The 24073-nt window shown below is 41.0% G+C and overlaps 1 protein-coding gene across 3 annotated transcripts in view; it reads right to left on the reverse strand.

Moving 5' to 3' along the window:
* gpsm2 (G protein signaling modulator 2) overlaps positions 1-24073 on the reverse strand; it is an 87617-nt gene that overhangs the window by 12370 nt on the left and 51174 nt on the right. For all 3 annotated transcript variants that reach the window (XM_017495241.3, XM_047162689.2, XM_047162692.2), the window contains 7 exons: positions 7175-7330; positions 3530-3638; positions 2291-2420; positions 2069-2145; positions 1662-1826; positions 1156-1330; positions 145-374 (listed from right to left, as the gene is read on the reverse strand). In XM_017495241.3, the coding sequence (XP_017350730.1) occupies positions 145-374; positions 1156-1330; positions 1662-1826; positions 2069-2145; positions 2291-2420; positions 3530-3638; positions 7175-7330 (1042 nt within the window). The remainder of the gene's footprint in view (positions 1-144; positions 375-1155; positions 1331-1661; positions 1827-2068; positions 2146-2290; positions 2421-3529; positions 3639-7174; positions 7331-24073) is intronic.

Here is a 24073-nt window from a genome sequence, read left to right on the forward strand (position 1 = left end):
TTCTTTTTTCTTTCCTCCTATCACTTAATTGATGAACATAACTTAATCCTATTAGTGTTTTTTTTTTAAATTCTACACTGAACTTGAAGTCATATAATTACAAATGTAATTACAAACAGGCAATAATAACATGCTCATTCTCACCTGGCTCTTCACCAGCATGTCAAAGAAGTGATCATCAGGTTCAGAGGTGTCAGTGTTGGCCATGAGCTGATTGAGGACAATCTGCCTGCTGCTGTTCTGGTTTGTCAGGAATTTCCACAAGACAGGCACACTTCCTACGGCCCTCTGATCCTCTACCCTCCAGCTCTGAGCAGAATCCAAGACTCCTAGAAGTGTGTCCTGGCCTGGTGATAATGCAGATTCTGAAAAAGCTGTGGAAAAAGATAAATGAGAATGATTAATTTACCAGTTCTGGAATTCACAACCTGCTTTATCTTTGCTGAATCTCTAATATAGCCATTTTCACTCTAAAACATTAAACCTGTTTTTAATGAAACAGCACACTACACTATACAGCATACTTCAGGGACCTGACTAAAAGAAATATATACTATATGGCCAAATATTTGTGGACACCTGACCATAACAGCCATATATGGGCCTTACCCAAACTGTTGTCACAAAGTAGGAAGCAAACAATTGTATGGAATGTCTTTGTGTGATGTAGAACATAAAATTTCCACTTCACTGGAACCAAAAGGTCTAGCCCAAACATGTTCCAGCATGACAAGGCACCTGTGCACAAAGCGAGGTTCATTAAGACATGATGTGACTGATATCACTAATGCTCTTGTGGCTGAATGGGCAAATCCCCACAGCCATGCTCTGAAATCTAGTTGAAAGCCTTCCCATATGAGTGGAAATTATTATAACATTAAAGAAAGGAATAATCAGGAATGTGAAGTATAAAATGACATATGTTATGTTGTCAGGTGTGTATGGTTAGGTGTTCACAAATTTGGTGATATTGTGAACTGTGAACCCTCAACAACATCCACCTATATTGCATTATATTTACATCTACCATTTCAAAAAAGTTGGACCTCCCACCCACCTTTCCTAGGTAGTCCAAACTTCAGTAGTTAAACAGCTGTGGAGTCTCAAGATGATCAAAAATATTCCGAAATCAAGCATGAAGGAATTAGCACTTACATTTTTTCAGATTTTTGGGCAAGGATGAACACAAGGAGGAGGGGTTAGAGGCAGCATTGGACTGGCAGACCAACCGCTTTTGAAAAGAACAGCGCTGGTCATCCATTCTGTTGCCTTGGAAACGACTCAGCTGGTCAAGAAAGCTTCCGTTACCCAACATATCCGCACTCACACACTACATGGGGTCAAAGAAAAAAGTTCCTGCAATTTGTCTTATACATAAAATAAATTACAGCCAGAAAGTAATTAAATCTTGATCTTGACTGAACCAAAAATTCAGAATTCAAAGCATCATTCACATTTGCATAAAATTTATATTTACTGGCAAATTTTACTCAGTGCAGGACATGTAGTAGAAGACTTGTAAGTTGTAGAATCAGTAATGATTAAAAATTAATATGTAACTTGTGCACCCATACACTCTGAATAACCTTAAATGCTTATACAGTATTCTAACTGCCAAAAAATCACCCATCAGCCATACAAAGTGATTGATAAAGACTCACTTTCTGAACAGGCTGCTTCTGAGAGGTCTTCAGAGTGTTGCTGGTGTCCTGAAAAACTTTAATGGAGCTGTTCTTCTTCCTTCGCAGACGATTCATGAAGAAGAATTTGGAGGAGAATTTGGTCTTTGACTGCGTACATAGAACCTCATTGCCCCACTTCTGACACTGCGAAAGACAAGACCAAATGCAAAGAACAAATAAAGTGACAATCATTTATGTTGTTTAGAAATGTATGTGTGAATGTATGTGTGCACACACACACACACATACATTTCTAAAAAACTGAGAGGAACTGTCATGTTGATGTCTTAATAAAGCAGGTTTTGTTCTGCACTGGTAGTGGCTGATGAAGTTTTTAGGTTTGATATTATCAGCTGATGTCAGCTTGTGTATGAGGCTGCAATCACTTTGAGCTTTTCTGGTGTAAGCGTCATCAACTCCAAATTCTCCATGCTGTAGGGTCTGCTCATCCTGGGTCTTGCTCCTGGAAAAACAAAGACTCTTGTTGCTGCACCACATTATTTTGTGCTATCTGTTATTATTGTAAAATGAAGGTTATTATTATTATTATTACTATTGACAACTATGCTATTCTATTTTATTGAGCAGTTACGGAGTATATATTTTACCATGCAGGTTATAATCAATCTCTTTGTTCTCTGACAAGACAGGATTATTTGTACTGTAACTGAGGCCGAGGACAGTCTGGAGGTCAGACACATTCATACGAGCAGTTAGCTCACCACAGCGGTCACCTGTCTTAAAAGAAGAAAAAAAACCACAAAACTTAAAAGTTTTTACTTTTGTCCTTAAAAGTTTAAAACTTACTGTAAGGAATAATTGACGACGGGCCATTGAAAGCTGCCAATCAGGAAGTAAGGGCAGATCTCAGCGATCTTGTGACGTATTTTGACCAAACCTCAAGTTTTCTTGATTTAACAAATTCATGATTTATCTATCAGAAAGTCAGCCATTTAATTAATTTTAGGAAACATTTTTTCCTTCTTCTCTTACAAATTTTCTCCAATAACCATAAAATCTGGGATTGAGCATTTGGAGATGAACCTGAACAAATCTTGCTACTCAGATTTTTGATATGACGAATACTGACAAACAGGATGTGAAGGCATATCTTAGCGACAGCATGACATTTTCTGACTAATTATTTTATAGATAACAGAAGGACCTCACCATAAGAGATTCCAAGAAGTTTAATCTTGGTGGTGCTATAATTCACAAACGCACAAAATTGCTAATAACTTTAAAACTGCACCACATCAAACCAAGATCAAACCAAGGTACTTGTTTCTGTTGATTCTCCTGAAGGTGCAACATTTTATCTATATAAAGCATTTGTGTTTTCTCAAACAGTAAGTCAGCCAATTAGAATTTTAACAAAAGCTTTTTTTTTTTTTTTTTTTTTTTAACACTTCTACTACAAATTTTATCCCATAACCATGAAATTTGGAAGACAGAATCGAGTGTCCATTAGGGCTGGGTGATATATCAATATAATATCAATATTGTGATAAATGATACAATACACTTTTCTGAGATATCATTGGTATCTTGATGTATTTTTAACGTTTTTAATAATTACAAATTAAATAACACTGAGTGGATGCGGTTGATGTAACAAATATTTTATATATTTTACCGGATGTTAGGTATATTATATATCGTGATATGCATTGTGTATCGTACAAATGTCCTCAAGTATCATATGATATGATATTTTTGTCATATCAGCCAGCCCTAGTGTCCATCTAAAACAAAACTTCTTTCTCTTTTATTACTACAATTTACCACTACCACTTCTAGTAAACTTGGACAAGAGGACTTGTTTACTTGCACCTGGATGTGTGTACCTCGTTAGAGATTTCCAGATGTCTCTCTGCAAAGTGCATGGCCTGGTCATGATTCCCGAGGACTGTGTGGACATTACCTAAAATCCAGCAGGCACGACCTTCACCAACCCTAACACACACACACAAACACTAACATATATGCTCACAAAGTAGTATATGCAGTGACTGGTTGTATTTCACAAGTTCAATTAAATTCAGTTTTGTTTGTATTTAACAACGCGCATTTAACAAAGCGTATTAAACAATGGACATTGCCCCAAAACAGCTTTATAGAAATATATAAATTCAGGATACAGATTTTAAATATATGAATTTATCCCTAAAGCAACGATACCAAGGGAAAAACTCCCTGAGATGATATGAGGAAGAAACCTTGAGAGGAACCAGACTCAGAAGGGAACCTATTCTCATTTGTGCTATATGATCATCTAACAGCTGGTTGGACTAGGCAACTTGCGTGAGTTTCTTTCTATTTTTTGTCTATTATTTTATAGATTATCTATCATCCTTGTCTGATGTGTTCATCTCCTAACAAATTTTGTGTTATTACTATTTCAACACGTGGTAAATTATCAAATAAATAAATAAATACACAAATAAACAAACAAACAAACAAACAAATATAAAATATAAATATATATATATATATATATATATATATATATATATATATATATATTTTTAAACAAAATTCACACAAGTGACCAACACAACATGTGTTAAATTATTGTCCAATCATGTTGTGGATTGCGGTGCAGATGTTATCATCAAAATCTAAACTAGCCCCAAAGTGAATGTTCGTTGCTTTGACCTTTTGAGGCGAGGAAACAAAATGACCACAGGTAAGAGCATTCATGACTAATTGTTAGTGCTGCTGAAAATGACTGGCCGATATTTAGGTAGGGAGTTCTCAAAAATGTATTCATTAGAAAACAGTAACTAAGCAAGTGATAATTAACTTTACCTATCCAGACGGGATCAAAAGTACATCATGTACTGCTTCCTGAGTGTTAGCATCACATTACTTGTGTCATGTGTTTATGTTGGCTGTGGAATATGGACTGAAGTTATTCTATAATTATCTGGGTCTGCATCTTATCTGAGGCTCCAAGTTAGGGTTAGGTGGATGCTGTCACCAAGGACAGGAGGGATGAGAGATGCTAACGTAGATGCTCACTTCAGTTGATTACTTTAGCATACAGCTCGCAGTAACCTTAGAAGTTTCCATTCCCTTTTTGAAAGTTAATGATAACGTAGCATTACAGCTATTCACTGTGATGTAATACAGCAAGTGGGTTAACGTTAACTGCATTTAGCAAGTGCTTTGGACAAGGCAAGCTGTAGTAATTAGCATTAAGAGGATGGGTTGGAGCAGTGTTTCTTCATGCATTTGGTGAATGTTAATGCTGGTTAATAGGTGCAAACCATCAGTGGCTAACGTAACTTAGCCAGCTCAATAATGTCAAGGCCAAAAGTTCTTCACAAGGTTAACGTGACAAAAAGAGTGAAAAGAGTTTAGGTTGTAATGCTTTCCACTATCTCTGAAATGTTGGCTGACTTAATTAGGTTGTGCAAAAGTGTGGCGGTGAGGTGCTAAAGGCAGGAAAATAAATATTTGCAAGCTAGCTAGATTTTCCTGGTGAGTCTACAGCGCCATTTTGTTCATTGGGAGAGTGGACGTCACATTTAAAAAATTACAGAATTTGGGATTCTGTAATGCAATTTCCCAGTTGAAGCCCAAAGGCGTTTGTCTATATTTTGCAGCTAACAACTAACGAACACTCTTTTTGCTCTTACAGCTTTTCAAACGGAAAGGAGTGGGACTCCTGTCTCTCCAGTTGGCAGGGAGATTTGTAAAAAAGATAAATTCTTACATCTGTCAAATGTTTTAATGATTTTAATAAATGTCACCTGATTTTTAGGCAATTGCTTGTTTATTTTGTAAGCATTTTAGTATAAGTTTTTTTTTTTAAAAAAAAGTATAAACAACACATCTCTGTTATTTTTGTGTTATATTTAACACATCTTTGCGTGGAAATATTTAACACACAGTTTGTGTTGGAAGCAACACACAATGTGTTGTCCTTAACTAGACATGCAGGAGTGTTAAATATTAACACATGACATGCTAAATATTTCCACAAAAAGATGTGTTAAAAATAACACACAGCATGTGCTAAATGTGCTAACACACTGACTGTGTAGAAAGCAACACAAAATGTTGTCCTTAACTAGACACACGTGTGTTAAAAATTAACACATGATGTAAGAAAGTAGGACTCCTTCCTTAAATCCTTCAGATTTGTACCTCAGCACAGAAGATAATCGGAGCTGATCTGCCATCACTGGAAGACATCTACAGAACACATGTCTGAAGAAAGCTATCAACATCTACAAGGACCACACACACCCATGCCATCACCTGACTGAACTACTTCTGTCTGGCAGGCATTATAAGACATTTCATATCCTTCAAGATACTTCAAGACTATGGAATACCCTTATTCCCAGAGCTATAAATGCTCTGTACCAAGACACAAAGAACTCTCTGGCTTTTTAACTGTTTGTAGTCTTTTAAAACTGTTGGCATAATCAATGGAATTCAGAGACTGTAATCTTGTCCGGAATGGTGTGGAATTGCCAAAACTGTTACGGGGTACTGTTTGAACAGTTAAAATTGACATTGTTATATACTCAGAAAACAAACAAACAAAAAAACATCCCTTTTTCAGGAGGCTATATTTTAAAGATAATTTTGTAAAACCCAAATAAGCTTTACAGATCTTTATTGGAAAGGGTTTAAACAATGTTTTTCATGCTTGTTCAAATAACCATAAAAAATTACTGCACATGCATCTGTGGAACAGTTCTTAAGACACTAACAGTCCTTAAGACATTAACAGTTTACAGGCTGTAGGCAATTATGGTCACAGTTAAAATAACTTAGGACACTACAGAGCCCTATCTACTGACTCACCTACGTAAACATGCCATAGGCCTGCTGCAGGGAGGCATGAGTACTGCAGATGTGGCTAGAGCAATAAACTGCATTGTCTGTAATGCAAGATGCCTAAGGCAGTGCTACAGGGGGACAGGATGGACAGCTGATCGTCCGCGCAGTGGAAAATTACATGTAACCATGTGTCCCCCCCAGATGTGATCAAGAACTTGCAAATGCCCCCCACTTTTTGCAGCAGAAAGAATGTTGCATGGAAGAGTGGTTAAAAATTCCAGCAAACCTGGTGGACAATTATGCAAAACGCCTACAAGAAGTTATTTCTGCTAAAGGGGGCAATATTAGCTTCTAAGGCCAAGGGTGTTCCTACTTTTTCCACAGAAGAAAATAACATACATCTATTGATATTTCTGTTCTAATTTTCCTTGTGGGTTTGTTCACGTACATCAACTTTATTAATAGGCACCGTTTCAAAGTTACAGTTGACCTTGTCCAAATATGTTAAAAAAAATAAAAATAAATAATAATAAAAAAAGCCAACAATTTTCCTGGGGTATACATATTTTTTCTTATACTGTATTTTTCTTAGACTGTATTTTAAATACATACTTCTGTAGAGTGGGAGCTTAAGGAGTTAAGAGGTATTGGGGCAGTGTAGTGTGGTGGTTTGTGTGTGTGTATGCATGTACCTGTCACTGAGGTCCTGGGCAATGATGAGGTGTTTAAGGTGATAGTCTATAGCTCTCTTGTAGTCCTGCAGAAGAGTGTAGGTGTTGCCTAGGCTGTAGCATGCCTGAGCCTCCACTGCCCGATTCCTCAGCTGCCTTGCCAACTGAAGAGCTCTCCTGGCAACAATCAAACAAATATAACAGAAAACAGAACAAAAACTACAATGTAAACAGTAAATACTGCTTTCAGTACAGCACCACCTTGTTTTCAAAAATTATGATTAAATTATAAAAATGCTAATAGTGTTTGAATACTTTTGCCTATTGTCATGAGACCACTCTTGATAGATTCTTTGGGTCATGCCAAGAACAATAATACCAATTATGCCATGATTGGCCAAACCTACTTTTTCCAAACTCCTCCTAGACTGTTCATCCAACATTCACAAAAATCAAATTGGATCATGCCGCTAAAAAGTTATCAAACTCAAGCTGATTAGTCAAACCTTTCTCGAATAACATGCAAACTAATTTGACAGTGAACATGCTGAAATGGACGTGAAGCTATATCTCCAGAACACTTTAGAGCATTCACATCAAACTTATGATATATGATGGAAATCATGACTTGAGTACTCATGAAATATGAAAAAAGGAGATGTTTACTTTTCAAACCATTCAATTTTCACCAGATTTGACTCAGATCATCTTCAGTATATGCTGACAAAATGTTATGGACTTCAAAGTGATTAGTCAAACCATTCTCATTCTTCTTCTTCTGGCTAGGGTGTCTATGGCAGCCCATAGAAACATAGTTTTAAATTTGGCACAAATGTTGCCAACGCTCTAGCGCCACCATTGAGTCAACCATTTGAGCCTAATTTGGAAGTATGTTTATGGTCATAACGTTTCAACAATGTGTCCAAAAATTTTTATAAATTGAAAATCATGCATCCCTGGATTCCCTGGGTTGAGACATCAATGAACCCATCAATTTCTGCCTAATGAAATTTTCTGCCATGTTGGATTGTGTCAAAAACTTTATTTCACTACTCCTCCTACAAATTTTGCCCAATTGCCACCATATTTGGCACACTTCAGAGTAAGTCTCTCAAAATTTATCAGAGAATTTTGAATATTCCAAATGTTTGCCCGTAATGGGCCAACACATCTGAGAGCAAAGCCGCTAAATAGGGAGTGAACAACTTGTAGCCATCTACCATGAACTGAGTCAATGCAACAAATTTCATGACAGCACCACCTACTTGTCAAAATTTTAAATAACATGCTAAAACTGATTACATCTAAAGTCGGCGTCACACCATCTGATTTTTCCAGCGATTTTCAGATTTTAGCTTAATTTGCATAATCGCCTGCCAGTTGAAGGGAGACAGGAAGTCATTAATCCCTTGACCGTCTGGACTCCCTGCTGAGATAATCACTTCATCAAATGGAAAAATACTTCTGACATGTTTGGCATTATCGCTGGGCAGTGGGCAGGTACACCTGGACAAGTCAGTAAACAATGAGCAGGAAGCACCGTTCATACATACAAGGTGAAGTAGCCGGCATCACTTGTCAGTTCGGATGAACGCAAAGTTTTCTTCTTCATTGTTCTTTACATTCTGTCTATCTAATAAAATGTTATGAGCATGTTCCTACCTCTAATTCCTGCTGGAGAATTGCAAAGCCGTATTGTCCGTCACCTCACAAATGTGGTTTGGTCCAAAGCTTTCTGTGCTTCTCTTCTTCGTATGCAATCGCAAACGACACGGCACAAATAGCAACTGCTGCCAACTGAGGATGGCAAAATCAGCAATAACAGTTGCTAAGTGTGACACACCTCACCCAAATCAAGTTGTTCCGAATAGGCTAGTGTGGTCCTGGCTTAACTGTTATTTTTGCTACTCCTCCTTCAAATTTTATCCAATCTCCACCAAATTTGGCTCACATCACCTTGATACCTGTCTGAACAAAAGTTTTCAAAGGGAATTTTATATTCAAAACTGTTCTCCTGTAACATGCTGGCAAATGTTAAAAAAAAAAAAAAAAAAAAAAAGGACGCGAGGGTGTATCTCAGCAATGTATATAGAGATCATGAAACTTGATAATTTTCAGGACCATGCCCTGAATGTACCCAAGATGTTTCACACTTGTGGTCAAAAACTGTAATAACTTTTTTTTTTAAACATACAGTGGTGCTTGAAAGTTTGTGAACCCTTTAGAATTATATACAGTGAGGGAAAAAAGTATTTGATCCCCTGCTGATTTTGTACGTTTGCCCACTGACAAAGAAATGATCAGTCTATAATTTTAATGGTAGTTGTATTTGAACAGTGAGAGACAGAATAACAACAAAAAAAATCCAGAAAAACGCATGTCAAAAATATTATAAATTAATTTGCATTTTAATGAGGGAAATAAGTATTTGACCCCCTCTCAATCAGAAAGATTTCTGGCTCCCAGGTGTCTTTTATACAGGTAACGAGCTGAGATTAGGAGCACACTCTTAAAGGGAGTGCTCCTAATATCAGTTTGTTACCTGTATAAAAGACACCTGTCCACAGAAGCAATCAATCAATCAGATTCCAAACTCTCCACCATGGCCAAGACCAAAGAGCTCTCCAAGGATGTCAGGGACAAGACTGTAGACCTACACAAGTCTGGAATGGGCTACAAGACCATTGCCAAGCAGCTTGGTGAGAAGGGGACAACAGTTGGTGCGATTATTCGCAAATGGAAGAAGCACAAAAGAACTGTCGATCTCCCTCGGCCTGGGGCTCCATGCAAGATCTCACCTCGTGGAGTTGCACTGATCATGAGAACAGTGAGGAATCAGCCCAGAACTACACGGGAGGATCTTGTCAATGATCTCAAGGCAGCTGGGACCATAGTCACCAAGAAAACAATTGGTAACACACTACGCCGTGAAGGACTGAAATCCTGCAGCGCGCGCAAGGTCCGCTGCTCAAGAAAGCACATATTCATGCCCGTCTGAAGTTTGCCACTGAACATCTGAATGATTCAGAGGACAACTGGGTGAAAGTGTTGAGGTCAGATGAGACCAAAATGGAGCTCTTTGGCATCAACTCAACTCGCCGTGTTTGGAGGAGGAGGAATGCTGCCTATAACCCCTGGAACACCATCCCCACCGTCAAACATGGAGGTGGAAACATTATGCTTTGGGGGTTTTTTTCTGCTAAGGGGACAGGACAACTTCACCGCATCAAAGGGACGATGGACGGGGCCATGTACCGTCAAATCTTGGGTGAAAACCTCCTTCCCTCATACAGGGCATTGAAAATGGGTCGTGGATGGGTATTCCAGCATGACAATGACCCAAAACACATGGCCAAGGCAACAAAGGAGTGGCTCAAGAAGAAGCACATTAAGGTCCTGTAGTGACCTAGGCAGTCTCCAGACCTTAATCCCATAGAAAATCTGTGGAGGGAGCTGAAGGTTCGAGTTGCCAAACGTCAGCCTCAAAACCTTAATGATTTGGAGAAGATCTGCAAAGAGGAGTGGGACAAAATCCCTCCTGAGATGTGTGCAAACCTGGTGGCCAACTACAAGAAACGTCTGACCTCTGTGATTGCCAACAAGGGTTTTTAAACCAAGTACTAAGTCATGTTTTGCAGAGGGGTCAAATACTTATTTCCCTCATTAAAATGCAAATTAATTTATAAAATTTTTGACATGCGTTTTTCTGGACTTTTTTGTTGTTATTCTGTCTCTCACTGTTCAAATAAATCTACCATTAAAATTATAGACTGATCATTTCTTTGTCAGTGGGCAAACGTACAAAATCAGCAGGGGATCAAATACTTTTTTCCCTCACTGTGTATATATATGTATATATATATATATATATATATATATATATATATATATATATATATATATATATATATATATATATATATATAAAATATGCATAAACATAACCTAAAACATTATCAGATTTTCAGACAAGTCCTAAAAGTAGATTAGGAGAACAAAATTAAACAAATGAGACAAATACATTATACTTAGTCACTTATTTACTGAGGAAAATTATCCAATATTACATATCTGAGTATGTGAACCTTTGCTTTCAGTATCTGATGTGACCCTCTTGTGCAGCAATAACTGCAACTAAATGTTTCCGGTAACAGTTGATCAGTCCTACATTGGCTTTAAGGAATTTAGCCCATTCTTCAGTGCAGAACATCTGGTGGAGTCCAAACTCATTAGAGATGGTTTTGTACCCTTTTCCAGCCTGATGAGCATCAACAACTCTTTCAGAGCCCTCAGAATTTAAATTAACTGCTTATCCTAGAGGTTCACTTGCCACTCACAGATATGTAATATTAGATATTTTTTCTCAATAAATAAAATATAATAATATTTATCTTATAGTATAAGATAATAATAATATAATAATATTTATCTTATTTGTTAAATTGGATTCTCTTTGTCTACTTTTAGGACTTGAAAATCTGATGATGTTTCAGGTCAAATTTATGCAGGAATAAAGATAATTCTAAAGGGTTCACAAACTTTCAAGCACCACTGAATATCATTTGAAGAATTTGTGCTAAATTCACAGTTAATTTTTCCTACAATTCCTTGGAGCATGCTGAAGTGAACGCACACCAACATCCGAAATTCAAGGGTACTTCCTGTTGAATGGGGTTGCACGGTATACCAGTAGTATTGCAATGCTAAAGCTTCAAAATACTGCCGATGCCACTGTATTTTTTAAATGGCAGTATTGTCAATAAGGTAGTACCGTAAGTAATGTTGTATATGTGCAGCAATTAATACTATTTTCGCTAAAACGACACTCATTGCTCACATCTCACTGCTTTTGCAGAATACACAAAGGTTAGTAACACTTAATTTAACCTAAATTCTTTATCTTAAAATTTAAAGATTTCCTGTTTGCTACCAAGCGAACTAACGTTACGCTAACTGTTGTGTGTAAATATTAAAATTAGCCATGTTTGCTAGTAAGTGACCCAACTTTATGCTAACCGCTGTGTCTAAATAATAAAATCAGGGTTAGTACAAGGTGCTTGAAGTGTTTGAATTTGGCTTCTGAAATTTAAGTATTGGAAAACCTTAGAAAAACGGGAAATAGCCATTTTTAAGCCATTTCATATCTAGTGGTGCTTTAAAAGTTCTTGGATTATAAAAAGTCAATAAATACGAAATCACTAAATAATTGTAAAGTGTTTATTTTTGAAAGAACACAAATACAATCCTTTCACCTAAAATATAACACCCTGCTGCAGCCCCTCCCTTGCCTCCTGCTATTTACTCACTCATTTCAGAGACATCTCCGGTCCACCTCTCAGACTCCTTTAGCAAATTTTCCCCAACTCAAAAAAGCACCTAGCTACAAATCAAGCTACTTTCCCTAGAAGAGAGTGGCCAATACTGCCCCACGAGCGCAAGGTTCTGCTATCCCTCTGCAAGTACACCTCTCTCTCTCTCTCTCTCTCTCTGCAGCTACCCTGTTCAATGAACGGCAGACAGGAGCAGCACATTTATTCACTTCTAACTTTCTGTCTGAATGATATCAGTTTACATATAGCCAAAATCACAGCACCGCTGATGTCTTTAACTTATGTCTATGGTGATTTTGTCAGAAGATGTCGTGGTTATATCAGGATATTAGCAGTGCAGAGCAGCACGTTGGAAATGGTTTGGACGTGACTGCTGGTTAACATGTAGTCTTAATTTCACTCACTATTTCATACTCGTTCCATTGTCTGACAATATGACAATGTCTCTTGTATAGTCCTTGAAAAGAACAACAACAAAAAATATTGTGCTTGAAAAGTCCTTGAAAGTCCTGGCATCTGTCCTTCATTATGAACCCTGTAAAATTAGCCGGGTTCATAAGCGAGTTCATTTCCAAATTCAGTTATTTATTCCTAATGTTGTGTTCATTCTTAAGTACTCTGAGGACAATTTCCACATGCATGATTTCATTGCTGAATGAAATCATGCAAATGATGCAGACAAACTAATTCAGTGTGGCACATTGAATTAGTTGCTTGCCTATTGTATGATTTTTCTTGAGTTTTTCCCAATTATTGAGTTTTTCCAATTATTTATTCTCATTAATAAAGTATTGAAAGGAAAATCTGGTTTGTCAGTTTTCATTTATAACTATGTATTTCTGTCAATTTGGTTCATTTTGTAGATTTGAATTATGAATCAACACATTATTGCATGGTATCGTGATACTACTTGGTATCATGATACTTCAGCTGGTATAGTATCATAAGATATGTTTATGGTATCGTGACAACCCTACTGTCGATCATCTTGGATTTTGTTAAAACTTTTGTTAAATCATTTATCATTTTTGCTAAAAATGCTTACATCTAATTGCCATTTTTGCTCCTCCTCCTCCTCATTTTGTTTAATCTTCCCCAAACTTGGCTCATATCATCTTGAGCCCTGTCTGAACAAAATTTATGAAAGGAACTAACAAGATCTTAGAAAAGGTTGTAGCACAGCAGCTATGCTCGTACTTACATAGGAACAACATTCATGAAATGTATCAGTCAGGATTTAGGCCTCATCATAGCACAGAGACAGTGCTAGTTAAAGTAGTAAACGACCTACTACTGGCCTCTGATCAGGGTTGTATCTCCTTGCTTGTGTTACTTTACCTTAATACAGCTTTTGATACTATAGATCATACTATTCTCCATGATAGACTAGAAAACACTGTTGGCATTAAGGGAACAGTCCTCTCCTGGCTCAGGTCTTATTTGACCGATCGTTATCAGTTTGTAGATGTACATGGCGACTTCTCCACGTATACAGAGGTTAAATTTGGTGTTCCCCAAGGTTCTGTTTTAGGCCCACTGCTTTATACTTTATATATGCTACCTCTAGGTCAAATTATTCATAAACATGGAATTAGCTTCCACTGTTATGCTGATGATACACAGCTGTATGTTTCAGCAAAGCCAGATGACAGACAGCAGCTTAATAAAGTTGAAGAGTGTGTAAAATACATTAGACGGTGGATGCTTACTAACTTCCTCTTACTTAATTCTGATAAGACAGAAGTACTTGTACTAGGACTACATGTAGCTAGAAGTAAGCTTTCTGATCACATAGTTACTCTGGATGGACTTTCTGTTTCGTCATGTGCAGCAGTAAAAGACCTTGGTGTGATTATTGACTACAGTCTTTCATTTGATGCTCATGTAGATAATATTATTGGATAGCCCTCTTTCATCTCAGAAATATTGCCTAGATAAGAAATATAATGTTAATACATGATGCAGAAATATTAGTTCATGCTTTTGTCACCTATAGACTAGATTATTGTAATGCCTTACTGTCTGCATGTTCCAGTAGGAGCATAAACAAGCTCCAGTTAGTCCAAAATGCAGTTGCTAGGGTCCTTACTAGAACCAGAAGATACAACCACATCACCCCGATCTTATCCACACTGCATTGGCTCCCAGTGAAATCCCGCATTGATTATAAAATAACATTATTGACCTATAAAGCACTAAATGGTCTCGTGCCACAGTATCTAAGCGAACTTATGGTTTTCCATGATTCGCCATGCCTACTTAGAGCAAAAGGTGCAAGCTATTTGTCGGTACCTCGAATAGCGAAGGCTACAGCAGGGGGAAGAGCTTTCTCTTACAAAGCCCCACAGTTATGGAACAGCCTTCCAATTAGTGTTCGGCACTCAGACACAGTCTAGGCTTAAAACGTATTTGTTTACTCAAGTTTACCATGAGTAGACTTTCTTTTATGCAAAGCACAGTCTTACCTAACAATCTCTCCCTCTCTTTAACCCCCTCTCCCTCTCTCCTTCTGTTGAGCCACACATGATTTTATGGAGATGCTAGTGATCCTGATCCTTTCTGCTCTCCGGACCTGCCTGATCCGTTCGGATGCCCTACCTCTGGATGGAGCTCTCATCAAATCCAATTCCACATGGACATTCTCACTGTGGTTGCTGGGACTACGGTTGCTAACATGGCCCTGGGACTGCAATTACCACATGCAGTTTTGCACTCGGGTCTCCTTTGAACAGAGCATCAGTTCAACAAACAGTTTTCATATAACAACCCGAATGAACTTTCCTTTACGTTTACACTATCTGTTGTTACCCAAATGAGGATGGGTTCCTTTCTGAGTCTGGCTCCTCTCAAGGTTTCTTCCTCTTAACATCTTAGGGAGTTTTTCCTTGCCACCGTCCCCACTGGCTTGCTCAATTGGGATAAATTCACACATTTGAAAAAAAAATGTGTATCCCATGTTATATATTTCTGTAAAGCTGCTTTGAGACAATGACCGTTGTAAAAAGCGCTACACGAATAAAATTGAATTGAATTGACCTCTCACATATCAAAATCGCTCTCCCATAAATTTTTGCTTAGCTCATTATATTGCTTCTATTGTGCTTGGCCATGTAATTGCTGCTTGCAACTATAATTATTGTTATTATTAATATAATAGTAACATTACTGCATATCATTTTTGGCACACTTTCCCTCATACAGTGCTCGATTTAAAACTAATCTGTATTTTTTCATCTGTTGTTTTCCTGTAGAAAATGTTGTATAGTCTGATTGTATAGTAGTTATTAATATTATCTATAAATCATAATCATATTACAATGCTTGTGGTATATTCATACCCTGCTTTACTCATATTCCCATTGCTTTAATACCACCATCCATATTTACCAAGAGAAAAGACAATAATTGCTGCTTTGTTCATTTAGTTTAACCCTTTAACCATGAATTGGCCCGGTTTGTGTGTCGAACCTGCCTGTATGATTGTTTGGGGACTTCCCTTCAAAAACTCGTGAATGTATTGGTATAAGCAATATTTTGAAACTTATGGCTCTAGACATTACAATAAATTAAACGAATCCAACTCTCTCTTAATAACAAAACATGAGTTTGTAGAAAAAAAAAAAGGTGTCCTTTCTAAACATTTAGGAAAAACAGTCTGCGTTTTAGGTGTATATTACATATACATATATATATATATATATATATATATATATATATATATATATATATATATATATATATATATATATATATATAAATACACACACACACACACACACACACACACACACACATACATACATATGTATACACATATACATATATACACACACACACACACACACACACACACACAGTATCTCACAAAAGTGAGTACACCCCTCACATTTTGACTTGTTAGTGTTACAAGGTCTCAGGTGCGAATGGGGAGCAGGTGTGTTAAATTTGGTGTCATCACACTCACACTCCCTCATACTGGTCACCAGAAGTTCAACATGGCACCTCATTGCAAAGAACTCTCTGAGGAGCTGAAAAAAAGAATTGTTGCCCTATATATAGGTGGCCTAGGCTATAAGAAATTTACCAAGACCCTGACACTCAGCTGCAGCACGGTGGCCAAGACCATACAGCGGCTTAACAGGACAGGGTCCACTCAGAACAGGCCTCGCCATGGTTGACCAAAGAAGTTGAGTGCATGTGCTCAGCATCATATCCAGAGGTTGTCTTTGGGAAATAGTCGTATGAGTGCTGCCAGCATTGTGTCACGATTTCCCCTTTAAGCAGCGTGCTCTAAGCGCGAATGCGCGAGCACCTGCTTTTCCGCTGTTGACCGTAATGACATCTGGACACGTGTGTTTTGTTTATGTTTCTGTCATGTCTCCTCCCTGTTCTGTCATTGGCTGGGATTTCACGTGGGTCTGTATTGCTCTCAGCTGCTAGCAGTTTAGACGCTGATTATGTCCGCATATACACCGCACGCCTCCCAGCACACAACGCGGAAGATTAAATGTTTATAGATAGTTTAGCCCGTGTCATAGTCATAGCCACGGTCCATGTTTTGAGTTAGTTCGCGCTAGATTATCCGCTTCCAGTTCCTCGTCATAGTTTGTTTCTTGTTTTGTTTATCGACCTAGATTCCTGCCTTGCCCCGTGTATGCCTGTTTGCCAATCGCCTGACCTCTTGCATGTTTGTGGATTACGTTTCGGATCACGTTTTGGATTTGTCTGCCTGTCTGTCTTTCAAATAAACAACTGTTCATCCAGCACTTGCATCCGTCCAATCTCTGCTCCGTCACGATTCGTGACACATTGCTGCAGAGGTTGAAGGGGTGGGGGGGGGTCAGCCTGTCAGTGCTCAGACCATACGGCGCATACTGCATCAAATTAGGGGTACTCACTTTTGTTGCCAGCGGTTTATACATTAATGGCTGTGTGTTGAGTTATTTTGAGGGGACAGCAAATTTACACAGTTACACAAGCTGTACACTCACTACATTGCATCAAAGTGTCATTTCTTCAGTCTTTCACATTAAAAGCTATAATCAAATATTTACAAAAATGTGAGGGGTGTACTCACTTTTGTGAGATACTGTATATACAGTCTTCACCTGTTTCCATTTAGGTCAATACTTCCACCCTTCAAGCACATGCACATGAGTTAAAGCCCAACACTTCTGCCCCTCATGCTAGTACATGCTGCAATCATCTCTATTTTTCATTACACTTTGACTTATAGTTTCATGGAAACTAATTGTAATACAGAAAACGTCTGGGTTACACATGTAACCCTGTTCCCTGAGAAGGGAACGAGACATTGCGTTTAGCATAACACTATGGGAGCACCTCTCACGCACGACCGACAACTGAAGCTTGTGTAAAATCATGCCTATTTATAGGCCTGCCATGATCAGGTGACGTGGCAATTAAGCGCGTCGTGTGATATAAATATGGCACCTGTGAACTGCGCCATCAGCCTCTATTAATAGAAGCAAAGATGCAATTTACAGGCCTGCTCTGGTATGACAAAGCTACGCAACGTCTCGTTCCCTTCTCAGGGAACTGACGTTCCCTTTCAAAGGGAACTTCGACATTGCGTTAGCATAACACTATGGGAATGAGAATACCCACTCCATCATACTGAGGGTACGACCTGTTCAAAAAGACCCAAGTCCGAGGGTCACTACAAGACACTCGAGCCCGGTGTGGAATGAATATCCAGGCTGTAATAATGAATGAATTTGTGTGGCATAGACCACCCTGCAGCAGCACACACATCCTGTAAGGATACCACTTTGGACAAAGCCTTCGTGGAGGCAACCGCCCCAGTGGAATGAGCTCTTATGCCCAGAGGCGTAGCGAGACCGCGCGCCTCATAAGCAAGAGAGATTTCTTCCACTATCCAATTAGGGATGCGCTGCTTTGACACAGCATCACCTCTACTGTCGCCGCCAAAAGCAGACCAGCAGCTGCTCCAACTTACGCCACTGGCCGGAGTGGTGGACGCAAGTACAGAGAGCCCTTACTGGACACAGCAGGTGCATTCTCTCTTGTTCTGGTCTGGGGAATGGAGGGCGGAAAGCCTGCAACACCACAGGGTGGGCAGGCGATGTAGGCACCTTAGGAATATAATCTGGCATAGGATACAGGAAGGCCTTGGCCAATCCAGGGGCAAAGTCAAGGTAGAAAGGGGCAACAGAGAGAGCTTCTAGATCACCTACTCGCTTGAGAGATGTCAGGGCCAGCAGAAGAGCTACCTTTAGAGTCAGAAACTTCTCAGAGGCTGACTCTAAGGGCTCAAATGCCGGCCATGTAAACCCTGATTGTAGAAGGAGCCAACCCCACTGAGAAACGTTCTTGTAAGAACTCCAGGACTGTAGCTATTGGGCAGGTCACTGGGTCTGGCTGATGTTCCACACACCACAAGACAAAAAGCTGCCACTTGAGTGCAGACGATTTCCTTGTGGATGGTGCTCTAGCATTTAACATGGTCTCTGCAACCTCAGCTGTGAGACCAGAATCTATGAGCTTTTGCCCCTCAGGGGCCAGACCCACTGTTTCCACAGTTCTGGCCGAGGGTGATAAATCAGCCCTCCGGCTTGAGACAGAAGATCCACTCTAAGGGCTCAAATGGGGCACCTGACAGAACTTCCAGGACCACAGAAAGGTCCGAGAAAGTATGCACGGCCTGCAGATGGGCCTCAACTGCCTGACACAATGCATAAACCTCGAAGTTAGAGGATGTTGCCCCACAGAGGCTCCATCAACAGGGGTGTGGCTGGCTGAAATGGCAGTCATGTAAACCCTGATTGTAGAAGGAGCCCACCCCGCTGAGAAATGTTCTTGTAAGAACTCCAGGACTGTAGCTATTGCGCAGTTCACTGGGTCTACAGTGGATCCCTACAGATGGGAATCTCCCAAGGAGTGCCATCTAGCAGGGCTAGAACTTGTGGGAACAGAGCGATTGGGGGGGGGGGCGTATAGATGTGACCTCGGCCACATGTGCACCATGGTGTCCAGCCCTAATTGTGCAGGAGGAGTGAGGGGGAACCACAGCCGGCCGTGTGTTGTCTCCTCGGAGGCAAACACATGCAGTCCTGCTTGGCCAAACCTCGCCATGTGGACTCCACCACTTGTGGATGGAGCCACCATTTCCCCTGCCTCAACAGGATGTCTGCCCACATATTCCCAGAATGTACATTGCACTCACTGGCAAACTTTCCCTCTGGGCAAAGAAGAATTAGTTGCGACTGCCTGAACAGGGGGACATAATCCTCTGTTGTCTGTAAACACACGGTGACCTCTCAAATGCGGAAGAAGGAATTTCATTGCTAGAAATATGGCCCACATTTCTAGGCAATTTATATGCCGCTCCAGATGAGGGCCGCACCAGAGACCGTGAGCTGGCTGGACAGCTCTCTAAGACTGTGCTCCAGCCCGTGAGGGAGGTGTCTGTCATTACAGTCTTGCACTAAGGAGACACACCTAGAGAGTGACCCAAGGCTAGAAACCGGGGACACTCAAATTCTCAGAGCATGTAGACATCGCCCCGTGACACTGATTATTTATTTCGTCCTTGGACGAAACCCCCAACTTCTCAGCCACCACTGAACGGTCTCCTGTGCAATAGGCCCATAAGCACCAATAGTCTCCCAAGATCCAGCTTTATCTTGCTCAATGTTTATAGGATTGACCCTATGCATGTTGGGGATAGAAATGCCCTCATCGTAGTAGAATCCTTATAACCCCTAGAAAAGTTGTCCACTGCACTGGGGAAAGCGTACTTTTCTGAGGTTCAACCTGAGCCCCAAGCTCTTCATGTGGGCGAGAACATCTCGATGTTGAACGGCCAGTTCCCTGGATCGTGCTAGAATTAACTAGTCATCCAGGTAGTTTAGTAAAAGGATGCTCTGGAGTCACAATGGAGCCAGAATGACATCCATGCACTTTGTGAAGGTGCGAGGGGATAAAGCTAGCAATATTTTTATGTGGAAATATGCACCTTTTAGATCTATCGTCACAAACCAGTCCTCAAACTGAGTCTGTGGAATGATAAGTTTGGGCGTCAGCATCTTGAACCTGTATGTCTGAAGAGTACAGTTCAGATGTCGCAGATCTAAAATTGGCTGCATACTCCTATTTTTTGTGGACCAGGAAATAATGGCTTTAAAAACCTCCATCCCTCAGGGAACGGGGTACATGTTCTATGGCCCCTTTGTACAAGAGGGATCTTACTTCCTGCGCTAACGTCGGGCTCTGGTCTGTGCTGACTACTGTGGTGAGCACACCTCTGAACCGGGGGGGTCGTACTATAAACTGGATCCGGTAACCCTTTTCTACGGTAGACAGAACTGATGGAGACACATTTGGCAGTAGTTTCCACGCTGCCAGATGGTCTTTAGTGACTTTAACTATCCCACATTCTATTGGAGGGAAAGCATAAGATTTTTGTTGCCCTGTGACAGCTCACTGACCAGAGAACACTGAAAACTTGGGACAGCCTTGGCTAGGGGAGGCCCTACAGTAGCACTGGGGGCTAACTGCCCCAACAACCTCATGTCCCCTGATGCATCCCTCCACAGCCTCTCAGGACCGCTCTTCTTTGCCTGCTTGGCATTTATGACTATTCTCAGATCAGGCCTAGTAGCAGGCCACGACTGTGGCCGCCCGGTTCCCCTGGCTGTCCGCGGGGGTTGGTGGGCTGCCATACTCGCCTTCTGGGTCTCCATCGCACTAGTGCTGGCCCGGGCTCCACTCGTGGTAGCCCGGGTGAACTTGAGACAACAGGGAAGAAACTGACTGAATGCCACCATATGTCGAGCTCAATCAGCAGGTCTGCTTGGTAGGCCTGCAACACTTTCATTGTCTGCAGTGACGCACAAGCAAGACTACTACCGCTTAGGCCTTGCCCACCAATGCCATGGTTGCCATACACGGTGGCTTGGATGGCAAAGCCGGCCCCCCTAATTACCTGCCGTCGATGGAGAGAGGTAGCTCGCAAGCGCCTCCTCCACTTTCAGCATAGGTAAATAGCCATACTGTTCATTCCCCACAATGGCCGAATAATCCAACATCATGGGGTTATAAATGCTGCTTATGCATGGTTTTCCCCCACAAGCCTGATATTTTGTCATGCACTTCTAGAAGAAAGGGGAGTTTCTGCAGTGTGATGGATTTACTTTCACTGGGGAGAAAAAGGCTCATCTCCATCTCCAAAAAGCTCGTCTCCAGCTCCTCTTCCGGATCCATAAGAGATATACCGAACCTGAGACGGCTAGCTGCCTTGGCAGCGGCCGGCCCAGATCTGCGAGGCTCTGAAACCCAACTCGCTTCGGCCTCGGTTTTTAGAAGAGTGCGAGTTGCGAGCCGAGCTGCTTAATGTAGGCATTACCATGCGCAGCCTCTCGAGGCTGCCATCAAATGCTACATCCCTAAACACTTCACCCAGAAACTGTGCACTATTCCCAGTGATGAAACAGCAGCAAGCCGTAACACACTTCCTGAATTCTCTCACTCATATTTTTCTCTCTCGCTCATTCCTTTTTTTTTCTTCTCTTTTTTTAAAGGGATAGAAAAGTTCTGAGATTTTGAGAAAAGACAGCGAGGAAATGAAGCATCTTTTGTTTCTTTATATAAACAACAGACATGTAGTCTTTCACTGAAGATAATAAAGGCTGATGGCGTGGTTCACAGGTGCCATATTTATATCATGCGACGCACTTAATTGCCACGTCACCTGATCATGGCAGGCCTATAAATAGGCATGATTTTACACAAGCTTCAGATGCCGGTTGTGCGTAAGAGGCACTCCCATAGTGTTATGCTAAACGCAACGTTGAAGTTCCCTTTGAAAGGGAACTGCAAGTATTTAACAGGAGTTTGTCATAATAAAAACTAGTCCATGCACAATGCTCTGTAAAGATTGCCGTGGAAGCGGGGATGTGGTCAAGCGTTAGCTGGGGATGAGGAGGTAGATTGAGCAGGTTTATGCGTGGTTTGGTTATCTTTTAGGAAGGCCGTGAACCAAAGGGAGCAAGCTGAGCTGAACTCTGTTTGTGCATGGGTCCGCAAAACACTGAAAAGTACTTGCAGAATAAATTGAAAATAAAAGAAGCAGAAAGCTTTGTCAAAAGTCACCTGTCTTCCGAGTTCTACAGTGCTGCCAAAAGCCAGGATGAGGTACCAGATGCCCTCATGGAACTTGCTGTTCTCAGCGAGGAAATTAAGTCCCTTGCCAGCCTCCATGAGACACATCATCAGGCCCTTCTCAGTTTGTGCCATGAAAAGCAGCAGCAGTTCAAATTGACCACTCAGGAGCAGGTTGAGAACCAACGGGTGCTCACAGACTGTTGTAACGCACCACACCTCTAGATGCAGTGCCTCCCTCTGCAGCTGCGATGATCACAAAGATGGCCTCCACAGATGAGGCCTATGTGGAACTCTCAGAGTGAGTGGCAGTTGCATGGGGATGGCCAGAGGATGAATGGGCCTACACCACCTCCCTTGCTGTCAGAGGAAACCAAGCTTACTGCCCAGCAAATGCTGCCACGAGCACAGCTGGAGTACCAGACCATGTGGAAGGCAGTGCTGCAATGGGTTGGCCAGTCCCCAGAGTTGCACGGCTTCCAGTAGGACCAGCAGAGTGGATCCAGTGCCACTGGCTAGCATCTCTGGCAAAGCTATCCCGCTAGCGAAGGACCACATGGTGGCCTCCGCAGTGGCAGGGAGCTCCCCTTGTTCACTTTCTCTCTCTCCCTCTGCTTCCAGAGGTGCCAGGGCCCCATGTGTACAAAGCTGTACACATCAGGCCTTGGTGGACTTGGCGTGTTTCCAGACCATCGTCCACCAAAGCCTGTTTCAATGTGGGGCACTGGTGGATGCACAATTTGTAATCGTGAGCTGTGTGTGCTGGGGATGCGCACGAGTGTCTGGTGGAGCCAGTCATAATTAAATTCCCGGGGAAAAAGCATAGAGTAGAGGCAGTGGTTAGTCTTCTCCTCACCCAACCACAAATACTTTGGATAAATTGAACAGGATTTCGGGTATGTTTATGGATCCTGTATTAGTGAGGCATGATGTGAAATGTATGTATCATTGGTTGGGAAGGTGTTGCCAGGGCTGTCAATGTCAACTCTGGGTCAGGGGGACATGGAGGGTGGGGAGGCAGGGGATGGAGGGGAGGGCCCACCCTTTGTAGAGATTCCCCTCTGGGATTTTCAATTGGAGCAGTCGTGCAACGAGTCCCTATGGCACACCTTCGACCATGTGAGAGTAAGTGATGGTCCAAAAATTCATCCCAATGTTGTGCTATCCCACCTATATGTTTCAGTTGTTAATAATAGGTTATATCAAGTGATGCAGGACACTCAAACCAAGGAAGAGATGACCTAATTGTTGGTACCAAAGAGCCATGCTAATCATAATCCCATGGGTGGGCATTTAGGGCTGGATAAATCACTAAACCATCTCATTTCCATGTTTGCAGGTGGTGTGCAGCATGTCACAAATGTCAGCTGGTGAATCCACCAGCCACCCCAAAAGCTCCACTGCATCCCCTTACATTGATCAAAGTCTCCATTGAGAGAATTGGCAT

This window comes from Ictalurus punctatus, chromosome 20 (genome assembly GCF_001660625.3).
Source record: "Ictalurus punctatus breed USDA103 chromosome 20, Coco_2.0, whole genome shotgun sequence".
Taxonomy (NCBI): domain Eukaryota; kingdom Metazoa; phylum Chordata; class Actinopteri; order Siluriformes; family Ictaluridae; genus Ictalurus; species Ictalurus punctatus.